Source organism: Rhinolophus hipposideros (genome assembly GCF_964194185.1).
Source record: "Rhinolophus hipposideros genome assembly, chromosome: 26".
NCBI classification, from domain to species: domain Eukaryota; kingdom Metazoa; phylum Chordata; class Mammalia; order Chiroptera; family Rhinolophidae; genus Rhinolophus; species Rhinolophus hipposideros.
The window spans coordinates 12,813,867-12,829,272 of record NC_138072.1 but is presented as its reverse complement, the minus strand read 5'-3'; the positions used below and the strand labels follow the sequence as shown (position 1 = coordinate 12,829,272).

General features: G+C 54.7%; 1 protein-coding gene across 1 annotated transcript in view; it reads right to left on the bottom strand.

The window, feature by feature from the left end:
• Positions 1 to 14,957, bottom strand: part of CAPN2 (calpain 2) — a 49,107-nt gene extending 34,150 nt beyond the window's left edge. The window contains exons 1-2 of the mRNA XM_081039077.1: positions 14,546 to 14,957; positions 9,787 to 9,856 (exon numbers count right to left, since the gene is read on the bottom strand). Of these exons, the coding sequence (XP_080895203.1) occupies positions 9,787 to 9,856; positions 14,546 to 14,782 (307 nt within the window). The 5' untranslated portion in view covers positions 14,783 to 14,957. The remainder of the gene's footprint in view (positions 1 to 9,786; positions 9,857 to 14,545) is intronic.
• Positions 14,958 to 15,406: the final 449 nt, after the last annotated feature.

Here is a 15,406-nt window from a genome sequence, read left to right as displayed (position 1 = left end):
GCTCACTTAAGCCACTTTTGCTCATGGGCCCCCAGAGACTCCCCTCCAAATCCAGACCTCCTCCTCTCCTTCTAATTTGCTTGGGAAAAGGAGGTTCCAGTTGGGTTTGGGGGTCACTAAGCACAGCTGCCTCACCCTCTGGATTCAGGCAACCCGAGCCTACCCTGCTAAAAGGTTTCACTGTCTCCAACTGGTCTCACCCACATCCTGGCTCCTGCATGAGCACACCACACACACACAGCCTTCCCTCCACAGGGACGCACTGAGGGGCCCGCCAGACCCCCTCTGAGGACACGTCTCTCCCAAGCAGACCTCATGAATGGCTCCTTTAAGCTCCAGAGCCCTCTTCTGAAAAGACAAATTCATACACAGCCCTGCCAGTAAATTTCCAGAGCTGTGCTCCCCAGGCCCCTGTCTGTGTCCTGAAGGTCAGCTGTGTGGGTCACCTGGGGCCCATCGTGGGGGGTGAGTGGGATATGGCTCGGTCATGACTATTTGCGGCTGCTGGGCGTTCTTCCAAGACGGGAGCATAATATTTGTTGCATGTCTTCTCCTTTCCCATCCACTATCACTGTCTTTCCTCCACAGACAGGAAAGTGAAGCAGCGAACCCAGGATGTACTGGGCTTCTGCCCCACCTGTCCCGCCATCGCTTCGTCACACTTGAGCACAGTGGCCTGTTGACAGTCCAAGTTCTGTGAGGCAGGACTGTGTCACAGTGGAGCACATGCTCCGTGAAGTAAAACTCACACGTGTGCACAAGCACATACTTCAAAAATGCAGGCTGAGGAAGCCCCTCATCTTGGAGAAACAGCACGCGGAGCCCAAGTCCCCCCTCCCCACTTCCTGAAAGCCCACTCTGGCCTCAGCACCCCTCACTGTGCCTTCTCTCCACTCTGGCCTGACTGGCCTGCGTCGCCCCTGAAAGCCTCTGAGCACCTGTCCTTGTGCTGACTCTGGTATCTAAGTGTCTCTTCCTTCTCCCATCTCATCTCCAGCTCCTTGCTTGTTCACTCATCCCTCTGTGCCAGGCCTGGCCTAGGTCTAGAGAAGAATGGCCCCGACGAGCCAGCATGGGGACCGCCGTGGAAACGAGCCACCACAGAACATGGCAGTGAGCACTAGGCTTCAAGTCCGAATGGGCAGACAGGCTGCAGGAGAGGTGGGGTGGGTGGGTGGGTGGGGAGGCGTAGAGGAGGGGGGCATAGACTAGTCCTGAGGAGCAGGGTGGAGGTGGGGTGGGGAACACATGCAGGGCGAGGGAAGGTCAAGTGCAGAGACTCAAAATGTGTAGGGGTGTGACCCGGTGCAGGAGGGGCCGGGAGCAGGGGAGCGTTGGGCGGGGGGTACTGATGCCCAGAAGGGTTGAGGCTGGAGAGATCAGGTTAGACTTCCACCAGCGTAGGACTGACAGGGAATTTAAGCTAAGGTTTCCTCTCACACTTTCTCCTTCTGCACCAGACCCTCCAGGCACAATAAAATACTTGCACTTTCCAGAACGAACCACTCCCTCCTGGGGAAGTACATACTCTGCTCCCTGCTTCCTCTGCCCAGGACACCTCTCCCCACCTCTCTCCTTCGTCATCCTGGGGACTCCGTCCTGGCCTTTGGGGGGGCCCTCGTAACCCCTTATGTCTCCCTCCAGTGGTGTCCTCACACTGCCTCCCAGCTGACCCCTCCTATAGCATGATCAATGCTTATAGCTGTCACCTCCCTGAAGCAGGGCCTCTGGCGGTAATGTCCAGACTGGATTGGAGACAGGTAGGCACCAGAGCAGGACTCCAGGTGAGAATGAAGGCCTGCCCTGGAGGGGCGGGGGCAGGAGGGGGAGGCTTGACGAGGTCTGAGAGACCCAGAACGGAAAGGACTGGACGGATGTGAGGAGAGGGGGCAGAGGCAAGAGTCTCGTGTAGAGAAAGTCCTGTGTTTGTATTTTGTTTTCTTCTGCCTGCAGTCCCGACCCACTGCTCCTTCTCTCCTAGGCACCCTTTGAACTGGCTGAAAGGAAGCAGAGGCAGCTGGCTGGCCTGTGCGTTCAGGGCTCCTGGCCTGGCAGGGTCTCAGGAATGCTTGGTCGATGAGTCCTGAAGCCGGCACAGAGGGCCCAGCCAGCTGAGTGTCCCTCTGCCTACATATTGGGAGGTCCCAGAGAACATACCCGCACAGCCGTGAGTGGCCAGTGTCTGAGCAGCCTCCAGTCACCACTGGGAAAGAGCAAGCAGGTCGTTATTCCGTGGGAACCAACAGGAGAACCGTGCCACCTTCCAAAATGGCGGCCACCATATTTCTGGTTTCATATGCTCTTCTAGAACCTTGTCACTCCCCCATCAGGAGCTGGAATCTGTGTCCCTCCCCGTGAACTTACTTGGGTGGGCCTCCACCTGTCTCAGTGGCAGCAGTGGAGCTCTGTGACTTCCTAGGCTGGGTTACAAAAGGCAAGACAGCTGCCCAGCCTCTCTCGGGACGTGCCACTATGTAAGAGGTACAGCTACCTCAAAGCCTCCTTGGAAGAGACACAGAAGAGGCAGAGAGCCCCCAGCGCCCCAGCGGATCCAGTCTATAGCCCAGACACCCGACATGCGGGTGAGGGGCCTTCACAGGACCCCAGGACTGGCTCCGTCTGACTGCGTGAGAGGCCCTGAGAGTGGCCCAGCTGAACCCACTCATCCACGAGAACCACGAGAGTGAACGAGAACACCATTGCTCTTTCAAGCCACTGATTTTGGGGGTGTAATGAGACAGGGACCTTCCTGAAATCTGCCTTGCCAGGGACACAGGCTGCACCTGCTAACTACCAGAGTCTGCCCCTCTGGGGGTTGCCAGCAAGAGAGCGGAGCCCACACAGGGAGATGCCGGTGGCGGGATGCCCAGATGCCCCCCATTCTGCAGTTCCCCAGGGCACCCCAGGACCTGAGGTGCGCTCCCCACGCCTGGTCTGGTAAGTGATGAGCCAGCCAGCCCGGGACAAGTCCTCAGAAGCAGCGAGGGCCCCATGGTCTCCTTTGCTGCCGGTCTCCGGGTGGAAGGGTTGAGCGCCCCTCCCAAACGGTCAGATATCCCGGCAATGCGCCCAGGCTACACATTCTGGGTTGTTTCCTCGTTTTCTCTGACGTGTACTCCTCACTGTGGCGGGTTCAGTGAAGCCACTGGACGTGAGTGAAGTTCGTCTCGAGCAGCTCACCTACCAGTCGCCACTGCCCCTGCGCCTGCCCATGGGTGATCCCTTTCACTAGCGGTCCCCATCCCCTTCACCAGGTCCCGACATGGGCTCTGTGTCCCAGGGACCACCGTCCCCTCTCCCCACGGTACTTATAAATGTCTGCATATCTACTTTTCACTCCCCTTGTTCTAGCAGTGGTTTTCCACGGGGCATTTTTGCCACCCCACCCCCACTCTGGGGACTCAGGACAATGTCTGAGACCTTTGTGCTTGTCATGCTTGGGGAGGGGTCATGCATCTACTGGGCAGAGGTCGGGAATGAATGTAGCTGCACGTCCCCCGCACACAGGATGGCCCCACAACAAAGAATTACCCGGCCAGCCCCGAGGATCAACAGTCCTGAGGTCAGAAACCCTGCTTGTCCCACGCCTCATTCCTTTGGGGTTTGTTCCTTTCTTTCCATGGTGACAGCTAGAGCAATGATAAGCGGACCAAGATATTAAGGCTGCTTCAGGCTTCCTGAGACACTGGTATTTGACAGTCTCCAGCAGACGAGACATTCGGACAGGACTACGTATCTTTCATGGCCCACGCAGCCCAGGCAGGGAGGCCACCGAAGGGAGGGGACGGAAGCCCTGAGGAGCCTCGTTAGGGCCACCCCTGGGGGCTGGTAGGGAGGGGTTTCTGTAGAGGAAGCACACACCCTGCCCAGAGCTGGGGCATGTGAGATGGTGGCTGATGAGTCACACAGAGGCTGTCCCTTCTGTGACTGTTTCAGGGCCTGGCAGCCGCCCAGAAAAGGGCACCCCAAACCGGAATTCCCGTCTCATTTGTATCAGCGGTTGTGGAGGGGAGCTGCTCCACTCAACTCACATCCCGCCCTGGGTAACCGTTCAGCCTCCTTCTGTGAACTGCACACAACTTGGAGCAAGAGCCAAGGACCCAAACCACGTGTCCCCTGCTGCTCCTGCCGGAGGAGGGCTCTAACGGAGAAGGAAGGAGGGAAGGGGATGAGGATGCCGGACCTGAGGGTCCTTCTCACAGGGAACGTGGGTGACTACTGGGCTCTCAGAAGGGAGTCCCGCCAGCTGAGCCCCCGTTCTCTCCTCAGCTGCGCCCTGGACCAGGAGGAAGGCACCTGGTGTCAGAGTTTCTAACTGCAGGACTGCAGCAGACAGGGTACCTTCCTGCCAGGCCCAGTCAAGTCCACGCCCTTCTGCCCTTCCCCCCTTCCCTTTTCTCCCCTTCCCCCTCAGCCCTCCCGCCCTTTCTCCCCTTACCCCTGCCTCACAGGATAGCGGGGGGAGCCTTGCCCTGCCCTGCCTCGGAGACCTCTGTGTGACGTTCCTATCACTAGAACTCTCCTCCCTCCCCTCCTGTAGGGACAGCAGGAGTGCATCTGTTTCCCTGACTTCCTGGAAAAAACATCTCCCTGTGGTGGGGGCAGCAAAAATGCGGGAGAAAAACTGAGGATAGGCCCAACATACTGACATTGGGGGATGATCTGAGCAAGGTTCCTGAGGCCTCGGAACCCGAAACAGGAGCTGAGGCCCAGTGTGAGGGTTTGCAGGGGCGAGGGCCAGGCAGAAGGGGCATATTTCCGAGTCACAGACCGTCAGAAGTAGTGGGGCCTTAGGAAAGTCTCATCCAACCCTGCATCTCAGAGACAGGTGCTTGAGGCCACAGCGTGTGGCCCGGCTCTGGGCGTAGGGAGCACCTGGACCAGTAAAAGGTCACACTCTGACCCATACATAGGCAATGGGGGTGGGGCTGTCAGGTGGAACCTGTAAACTCCCCCGGGCACCCTGTGGCTTCAGTGTGGGGGACAGTGGGGAAGTCTTCTGGGAGGATTCCACACTCCTACTCCCTGAGCGGGAGTTCTGAGACAGCCAAGGAGAGACGTGCCCTTTAGGCCTCACATGAGGCCGGAAACCCCACTGTGTGATGGGCAAGGCTGGGGCAGCCAGGGCAGGACAGGGGCCTCTGGGTAAAATACCATGGTTCCGATTCAGCCCCGTCCTGTTTGAGACTGTCTCAGATGCAGCAGGAAAGGGAGCTGGGAGCACCACAGCAGCCACAGGGGAGAAAAGCTGTGAATGAGCATTTAGAACCAGAAAAGAAGCCCAGAGGAAATGAGTCAGGGACCAGCATCTGCTCCAGGGGGTTGGGCGGGCCACTGCCGGGGGCGGGGCTGGGGCTGGGGCTGGTAGTGAGCGATGGCTTCTAAGTGAAAAGAATGTATTTACTTTCTTCATCAAACCAGTCAACACTTACTTTCTAGTCTCCCCTCCCCCTTTCTTTAACTACGTGCACTTTTTGTTTTTAAAGGCAGCTGCAAACTCTAGTAGAGGGGCGTCCTGCAAAATCCCTGACAGTCCTCAGAACTGTCAAAGGCATCGGAAACAGAGACGGGATGAGAAAGTATCCCAGCCAGCAGGAGCCTAAGGAGACATGACCAGTAAATACCATGTGGCATCTTGGATGGGATCTTGGCACAGAAAAAGGACGTTAGGTAAAAATGAAGGGAATCTAAAGCATGCACTTTGATTGAATGTATCAACGTTGTTCATTAATTGTAAAAGTTTAAAAAGACGTCTATTGTAAAATGATTTTTTAAAATTATAATTTAAAAATCTTTTTAAGAATTACTTAAAACATTTAGAAATTCTATTTTTAAAATTGAAGACTGTGAATCTGCCCCTTTATGTTTATCTCATATACTTCTCCGTCCTCCGAGTGTTACAATCTGTGGTTGGACTCAGTAATAATCACGGTCCCTTGAACTTGTTCAAGAGTCTACTGTTTGCCAAACGTGTTCTATTATTCTCACTTTTTACCACAGCCCTGGGAATGGAGTATTATTATCATTCCCATTTTACAGAAGAGGAAACGGAGGCTCAGAGAGCTTGGGTAACCTGTCCAAAGTCACCCAGGCTAGTAAGCAGAGGAGGGAGCAGGCACTAGAAACTTCTGTGATGCTTTTGGCAGGCTTTTGCACGTCCCTCCCCACTCTCTTCTAAACTGGGCTGTGGGGAGGGGCACCCTGGAGCCAAAGTCTAGGGGCCCATGTAATTTTGGGGGGGTAGAATCAGGGTGACCCACCTGAGAGGCCTCGAGAACATTTGCCAGGTTACAATGAAATGGAGCTCTTCTATTTTCACAGCTTAGACAGCGTCATTGGCTAGGAGCCCTCCCCCAGGAAGCCAAGGGCCTTCGGTTGGGGATAGGGGCACCAGGCCAGGGCAGCTGTGAGGGCGGTGGGGGCTGCAGGGCAGAGGAGAAAGTTCAGCAGGGCCCCCGTGAAAACTAAAGGTAGGAGTTGCTCAGCCTTTGAATTTCCTGGGCCCCTGGGGGCCACTCCAAGTGGCAATCACCTGTAAGAACAGGTTGTCACCAGCAATTACAGAGCCATATTTAGTGGCTGGGTCAGCCTGAGTCTGCAGCCCTTCCTCCAGATGGGCAGATTTTTCTTTGCTGACTCCAAGGCCTGCATTGGAAGTGGCTCATTGTCAGAGCAGTTCTGCAAACATGGTTTGAATTATTTGGTGAGGCTTCAGTCCTTGGGGGGGGGCGGGGATAGGGGGAGAGGGTGGGAGTTGGTGGATTAACCATTGCTGGGCAGTGCTGTGAAGGCCTGGTGTGTGTGTGTGGCGGGGTACAGCGGGACGCACAAGTCCAAGGGCAGCACCACCCAGCCTCACTGGTGGAGAACCGAGTGAGCCTCAGGCTTGAAAATGTAGGTAAGGAAATGAATTTTGCTTTGAGAATTTCACCTCCACATTCCCTCACCCCAGCATCATGGCAACTCAGAGAGAGTCTGGGGCTGTGACAATCTTAGAAAGACTTAAAATCAGGTCAAAGTTCTCTCTCCTTTGGCAATTTTTAGCTATGTGGCCTTACATGTACCCCCACCCCCATCCCCCGCCCAGTTTTCTGATCTGCATAGTGGGGGTGAAAATATTTACTTCGAGTTGGGATGATTCCATGAGCTAACGCAAGGAAAAATGCTATACGAGTTGCACTGTTATACAGCTGACAGATGCTCTTCTTCCCTCCCTGAGGTGAAAGGTGACCTCTGATGCTCTCACCCTCCAGCACAAGGTCACACTCAGCGTCACGCATGAGGAATGATTGTAGAATAGCTCAGTGCCACATCTTAGGGGATCTTTGAAGTCACCTCTTTGACCCTCTCTCCCTCCCATTTTTAGAAGAGACTGAGGGTCCAAGTGAGGACTTCCCCATGGTCTTCCAAGGGCAGAGCCTCAGCGCACATCTCGGGTCATGTGCTCAGGGGTCATTGCCACGGCCCCTGTTCCTGCTGCTCCTGAGCCTCCTGGGGCTCGATGACAGTCACCACCCCATCGCTTAACAAGCCCAGAAGCAGGGTGAGAGTTCAACCCACATTTCGCAGACTATAATCTAACCAGATCCTGTAAAATAAAAGGCCAAGAGAACAAATGGCCCCTATGGTGTAACAACTCAGGAATGGCTGACCAGTTACTGAGAGGCTTTAAGAAGATTTAATACTTGTTTCTATTTGATTTGCTGCCTACCTTGAGGAATTGCACCCCAGGAATGAAAGCTCTGCCTCTCTCCTCTCCAAATGGCCTGGTAGTATTTAAACAGGATTTAAATCCTAGGTCTTTTACTTGCAATTTGGCCCTTACTATGTCATTAAACTTTGAAGTAGATGTTTAGTGTGGGCGTGGAATCTAGCCGAGCTGTGACACTTGCCGCACTTGTACTAGCCCAGGTGTGACATTTGCCCTGTCTCCAGGTTCTCCAAAGCCCCCAGTATTGGTCAAAGTCTCCATCAACGTTCAGCCCTGTTAACTTCCGTTTTTTTTTAAGCAGTGGATTTTCCGGGAGCATCTACCTCAGAGGCCCAAGGACCCCAGGCTTCTATCTTCTGTGGGATTGAGAAGGCAGGAAATGGGAGGTGTGTTTTCTCAGGTAAGAATGTGCACCTCCGCCTCAGGCATCTCAGGAATCTGCTCAGAGGCTCAGCTCCGGCAGCTGGGGTTTGGCTACCTCCCCCCCTCCCCTCCGCCCCCGCAGCCCTGGGTCACGTTCTCCCTGAGAGTCACTTCCCATGGGGCTCTCAGGATGCCCTTCCTGATGACTCACACAGCTGCCCTCACATCCCTCGAGGGTTGAAAAATTTCCAGGTCCCCTTCTCAGGAATCCGCTCAGGGTTTCAACACACACAGGCCTGCAGTCTGACTGTCTGCATTTGTATCCCAGGCCCCCATTTCAGCTGTGAGAAGACCTTAAACAGGTTACTCCCAGGACCTCAGCGTCCTTTCCTATAAAATGGGAATGTAATTGACCCTCAAACAACATCGGGGTTAGGGGCACTGACCCCCCGCATAGTCAAAAATCTGTGTACAGCTCTGACTCCCTAAAAACTGAACTACTAATGGCTTACTGCTGACCGGAAGCCTCACCGATTAAACCTAAAGTCGATGAACACATATTTTGTGTTATATGCATTATATACTGTATTCTCATAATACGCTAAAGAAAATGTTACTAAGAAAATCATAAGAAAGAGAAAATACGCTTACTGTATTTATTGAAAAAAAATCCGCGTGTAAGTGGCCCGTGCAGTTGAAAGCCATGCAGCTGTAATCACGGCACCTGAGAGCCTTTGCCATCATAGCTCAGCGTCCAGCACACTGTATACGCTCAGTAACTATTAGCTGTTATTATTCTGAGTATCACAACCTCTGCTAGGTGGGCCATGAAAGGAAGGACAATTCAAGGTGACCGATTTTGTTACTAATGGACTAGTTTGGGGAGCGCGTTGAAGCTGATGGCAGGAAACAAAGTTTTGGTTTACGGAGCAAATAGTCTCCGACAGCAATCATAGGCCATATTATTATCAGTCTAATAATCGAGACTGGATTCTATGAGAATCTTAAATAGTGGTCCCACGCCCCACTGGTGAGACTTCTTCAAAGAAGCTTGGGAGCTTTTATATCAAAGCTGGAGACTCTGCAGACTCCAATCTCAGCAGGCACTCCATCCAGTAAGAAAGCAGAGCTCGGCTTCACAGAGAAAATTTGCAATTCAGCCACTCCTGTGAATCTTACCTAAATGAACCTCATGGCTGCCTTTGCCTCAGTGAACACCGTGTCCCACTGTTGTGATGCCGCGGTGATTTGTCTTGCAAACACTGAGGACACCCAGGTACTCTAACTTCCTCTCAATAGCCAGCATTAATTAGGGTTTCCTTTTTCTTCACACTGAGTCACCACTCTGGTTCCTGAACCCCAGAGAAACTGATGTCGCAGTGCTGTCACTGGCCAGGATTGTCTTCCCATCTGGCCGTCAGCCCAGAGCCTGACTGTGTCATGGGCCACTGGCCGTACCGGCCCCAGAGACCAGTGGGGTGGCCCAGAAGCCCCTCCAGTGGGAACATCTCAAGTAGCCCAATGCAGGGGACACAGGAAGCCTCAGTGAACATTTGTGCATTTGTGTACCTCAGCACGAGGCCCTCAGGGGACAAGAAATTCCAGGAAGCTTCTGGAAATGGAAATCACTAAGCTGCTGGGGAAGGGAGAGAAGCCACAGATCATCCCTCACCCCTTGCAGACAAGAGCCCACAGCCGATGCCATCACTTACCCAGGGCTCCTTGGCAGATGTCAGTGCGGGTGGCTCCTCCAACGATAAATTGGGGATCATCGCAGATTTCCTGGGAATGAGAGCCACAAACTGCTGTCAACCCACCAGGCGTGCGCTATGGCAGTTAGGACACCTCGGTTCCCAATGGGTCCATCAGACCAGTTCTCCCCCGCAACCCCACCCCTTAGGGAAAGCTTTGTGATTACAGTTAGACTGCCATGGGGGTCCTCTCTGACCCCCGCTCTGTGGGTCCTGATGGGTGTGGGGGGCCACTCCTGGCTGAGAGGGGGAGTCATTGCCCAATGCTCCAACCTGCCTAGAGCCGACGTCATCACGCTACTTTCTAGGGCCACAGCAGCATGGAGTCCGGCCTCCTGTGCCGGGCGTCAAGTCGTCCATACCTGGAACCCTTCTACCTACCACGCTAGTCCCTCTCCTCTGTGCCTGCACATCAGCTGTTTGCCTGCATGCAATGCCTTCCTTTCCCACGCTGTTCTCTCCTTTTCTACATCTTATGTTTCAAGACTCCCTGCCACCTTCTCCACAAAGCCCTCCTTCACCGGCCAGCCCTCACTCATCCCTGCGACTCAGTCCCAGAGTATTTGTACTGTGCAACTTAGTGTTCAGTTGTGCAGTCAGGTGGTGCTGATGGTGGTACATTCCCCAGCCCTGTGTCTGAGGGCCGGGGAATGAATCTAGCCTTCTGGGTCTGTCCACGGGCCGTGATACGTGGAGCATGCATATATCGTGAGCCTGCTGTCTGTCAGTGATGTGCGTGATGCCTTATCTCATGGGGCCCTCTCAGAACACGAGATGAGTCTTGTCTCCATGTTACAGGTGAGGACACAGGCGTAGGAGATAAAGCAACGTGTTCAAAATGACACTGCTCCTAAGATAGAGAAAGCACTGGGGTGTGCACTTCCTGGTGCAAAGCATATACTATTTCTGCTCCTGCGCTGCCTCTATTGCTTCTTAACAAGCTTCTAAGGGTGTTAAAACCTTAGGGTTGTCCCACAAGTAGCCTGATGGAAGCCAACCTTAAACAAATCTGGCCCCTTTGTGAAGCAGCCCTCTCAGCAGAGTGTTTCCTGATTCTGCAGAACCCCACCCAAAGCCACAGAGGAAGTCGGGGCATCCATCTGGGTTTCTCTAGGCCTGGGCAACCTTGCAGGAGCTCCACCCCACACCCTTGGCATACCCCTCTCTGCCAAGCAGAAGTGTTTCCTGGGCGAGACCCGGATCTAACCCCTGTCCATCCCGGCTTCGGTCGCAGCTCTTCTGGAACCGCCACCTGCCCCAAAGCACATTCCTCTCATGCGTCTGCATTGTCTCTTCCCTGCTCAGGCCAGTCTGTTTGGGGGACTTTAGGGACAAAGAAACAACAAGCCAGCTTTTGTTTTGAGGCCTGCCAGCCAAGCACTTATGCAGTAGATGGAACTGGGCTCGGTGCTGGGAGTCCAACACTGATATTGACAATCCTCAGTGTGGCGAGCACTTTCCCCAGAAGGATTTTTCCATTATGTTTCAGAAACTGGGCCGAATCTTTGGCAGCCTCTCTGACGAAGGCAAAGTTCATAGTGGCGCTTAGAAATGTTTCAGAAAACCGAACTGTGCTCACAGCATAGAGAGTATGGAATTAAGTGTGGACATAACAGGCCGAGGAAAGGGGCTGAGATCTTGGGCTTAGGACTCAGACCCCTGGGTTTGAGTCTTGGCTCGGCCATTTATTATATGGGTTCGATGACCCTGCAAGTTCTGTTTCAGCCTCACTTTCCTCATCTGTAAAATGGGGATGGTGATGACAACAGCACCTACCACAGAGGGTTGAATGAGATAACTAAGTAAATGTGCTTTGCTAAACACCATAAAAGTTACTTATGATTTTTATTATCATTCCAATTATTACTATTTTATAAGCAGTCGGTGCTGATCGTCACTGAAGTTGGAGGCAGGAGATAGATGCAGGGTTGAGGCTGATTTCAGCCAGCTGAGGATACGCAAGTCAGAAAGCTCTCTGAGGCTTGGACAAAGCCTCACAGCACTTGTCCTTGCTTGGACTTGACTGGTGCCATCCTTGGATCGCGCTCGCTTTCTCCTCACGCCCTGCACCAGTGCCCTGCGCCAGTGACGTTAGCCATTTCCCCTTCAGTCCCCTTCCCACCCCTGGAGCCTTCTGTTACCAGTGTCGGAAAACCCCCTCTCTGAGGAGGGGCTGTCCCTCCCGATCCAAGGCTGGCTGGCTCTCCTGCCCTTCCGCCTCCTCTACTCTCATTTCCTCAGGCACCCTGTTCCATTACCTCCTCCCAGCCTTTGTCGTTAGTCCCTTCCTTTCCAGTGACTCAACATACAACACACTGTCATCCGAAACAACAGCCTCGCAAAGCCCAGGTCCCACTCTACCTCCCATATTTCCTCTCTTTCCACAAGGCTCCCTTCTGAAATGACTTGACCATACCCTTCATTTCTGGTTCCTTACTCTGGAGTCTACAGACATCTCGCTTCTACCCCACTGAAATCCTATCCCCCTGCAATCGCTCTGTTAAAGTCACCATTGATTTGCTTATGTTTGAATCCAGGGGACACATTTTTGTTCCCCTGGCCTGACCGCAACCACAGCGGTGTTGAGAAGGCAGGACGGAGGCAGAGAGGGCCGTCATGGGCTGTGGGCTCTAAACGCCCACAGGCTGGGCACAGTCCTGGCTCCACCCTGGACACCTATTTGAGCAAATATTTAACCACCCCAAGCCTCAATTTCTTCACCTGCCGAATGGGAATATAATAGACACCCCCGCTGGTTGTGCAGTGCACAGCCTTCCCCACAGTGAAATGGCTCCAGAACTCTCTCCCCCTCTATTGTCCTGAGGCATTTCCAACTATTGGGTGACCTGTCTGTCTCCCTTCACCAGCCCCTAGTGAAACTACATGCATCGCGAGAAGGCAGTGCATGGACTTTACATACAGTTTTTAATAGTTTAGAGGCAGAAACTATATGCACTGGGACTGCCATATACTAGGTGTTCGATATACGCTCATTGAATGAATGAAAGAATAAATAAATGAGTATGTAAATTCACTTTGTAAACCGTAAAGTGCTATACAAATGTAGGGTGAGTACATTCTCTTGTTTATCACTTTCACAACTATTTGAGGCCCATTGTAGTACTGCATTCATTCATTCACTCGTTCCACAAATCGTCACTGTCTCTTTATTCACACATGCATGTATCCCCCCGGCATTTAAGGCAGTGCCTGGCATATAGTAGGCACTCAATAAATACTGTTGAATGAATGCATGCATGCATGCCTGAATGCATTCTGTGAAAGGCACTAACGCTGCCCGACTGAGGATGTATGAGTGAATAATGCGCACCTGGTCCCCGCCGTTCAGAAGGACAAACAAATCTAGGTAATGGTGAAAAGTTAGAAATTGTGAAAATGCTGTGAAGGAAATTAGCAGGGTTCGGGGATAACAAGATGGGGAGGGGGCTGCTGAGAATGGTCAGGAGAGGTAGCTTTGGGGAGGGGACATTGGACTAAATCCCAAAGAATGAGAGTTAACCAGATTCCAGAAAACCAGGAAAGACCGTCCCTGGCAGGTGAGAAGGCAGGAAAGAATGGGACCTTGGAGAAACTGAAGGTGGCTGGGCCTCGAGAGCCAGTGACAAGAGGAACACACTTAGGCATCACCTCTTCTAGACATGGAGGCCAAGAGGTTGGATGGCTCAGCGAGGGTCACCCAGTAGGTCTGCATGAAATGGACTCCAGTGCTCAAGTCCTGGCCAGTGGTCCTTGCTATTGCACCTGCTGCTTATGCGCGGGGCTTGGGGTAACAGAGAAGGTGGCTGGGAAGGCTCGCAGGACGCCAAGCAGGTCAGGAATGTTTATTCACAACAGGGATCGAGCGGTGGGATTCCCCAGGAAGCCATGTTTAGGTTTGGGAGGGAAGGTGGGTGAGGTGTCCCATAGGAGGTGGAGCCAGCAGGGGCTCCATGGGAAAGGGATGGCCAACCAGGTTCGGGAACAAGCTGTCCCCAGACCTGCCAGGGCAAGCGGGGCAGAGCGGGGGTGGGACCAGGCAGCTTGGAGGGAGCCGAGGTTCCCAGGGAGGATTCTGGGCCCGCGGAGTGATGAGGGGCTGGTCTTTCGCTGTGTCTCCCCTGTCCTTGATCACCAGTGTGAATGGTACCCGGAGGTCTTCTGAGCCCCCCTTTGTTAAAATCAACGAGAAACTCGCCTTACCTCTAACCAGGACTGCATAAGACCATCCTTGGCCACGAAATGACCAGGCTGTGGACTTCCCCTGTCTGAAGTCCAGAGAAGCCAAGTGGGAGACTGACTTTCCCTGGACCCACGTTGCCTCCCACTCTCCTGTCCTGAAGACCCTCCTCCCCCACCTGCCACCATCTCCACAATGGAGTCCAGCAAAAGCTGTTCCCCAGGCCCCGTATGTCACCCCAGTTTTTGTGACCTTCACAGGGGGTTACCCTGGCGGGACTGCTAGTGGGATTTGGGGGCCGTGTCCGGCGAAGTGCCGTGGATGGAAGAGGGAGCAGGCGCCTCTGTGGGCGCGGTCCCCCCGGGAGCGGGGTAACGGGCCAGGCCCGGGCCGGGCGCGATGGCTCGGCTGAGGGTTGGGCTCGGGCGGCGGGGCGCGGGCTGGCTCTCCGGTCCCCCTGTCCGGTCCGGCCTGGCCGGGAGCCCTGGGCGGCCACGCCTCGCCCCCCCCCCGCCCCGCTTCGCGTCCGGCCGCGCTTCCTACCGTGGGCCGCTTCCACTGGATGCCCTGGGTCTTGCCGGAGTGGGGTCCCAATTCCTTGAAGCCCAGGGAGGACGGCGAGGCGGGGAAGGAGGGGTCCTGGAAGAGCGTCCCGGCCTCCAGGCACTGGTCCCGCAGCGCCTCGTAGTCCTGGTTCAGGTACTTGACGGCCCTGTCGTGCGAGCCCAACCCCTCGGCCGCCTCCCGGTCCCGGGCCAGCTTGGCCGCGATGCCCGCCATGGTGCCCGGCGCGCCGGCGGTCGCGGTCCGGGCCTCGGGCGCCGCGCACTGCAGGGCGAGGCTGGGCCGGCGGTGATTCACCAGCCGGGCCGCGCCTCCGCCCGCGGGGTGTGGCCTCGCCGCTCGGGCCTGCTCGGCGCGGGGCCCGGGACGCCGCCTGCCCGTGCGCGGCCTGCAGAGCGCCGGCGGGGGCCCGCGAGGCCGGTGCTGCCACCTGCGGACGCCTCTGGGATGGCCCCGCCGGCGGGCCCCGGACAGAGTGGCTCCCGGGTGCAAAAGTTACCCAAACTGAGCCAACTCCCCACCTCCCGGGGATCCAGGATGGGCGAAACCCAGGCTGGGGCAGTGGTGACTCGCCAGGAAACACCCTGTGAGTCAGTAGCTCAGGGAGTGAGGTCCAGGAGAGGAAATTAGCTGCCATCGTTTGGGCCTGGACTTCGTGTCCCGACAGCTCTGTATACGTGATCTCAGTTAATCCTCCCAGCGACTCTCTAAGAAGATGCTCCATCTGCTGTTGTCCCCATTTTACAGATGGGAAACCCGAGCATCGGAGAGGGTCAATGGTATTACCCGATGTCACACAACTAGTCACATGCAGAACAAGGGCTCAAAGTCACCAAGGCC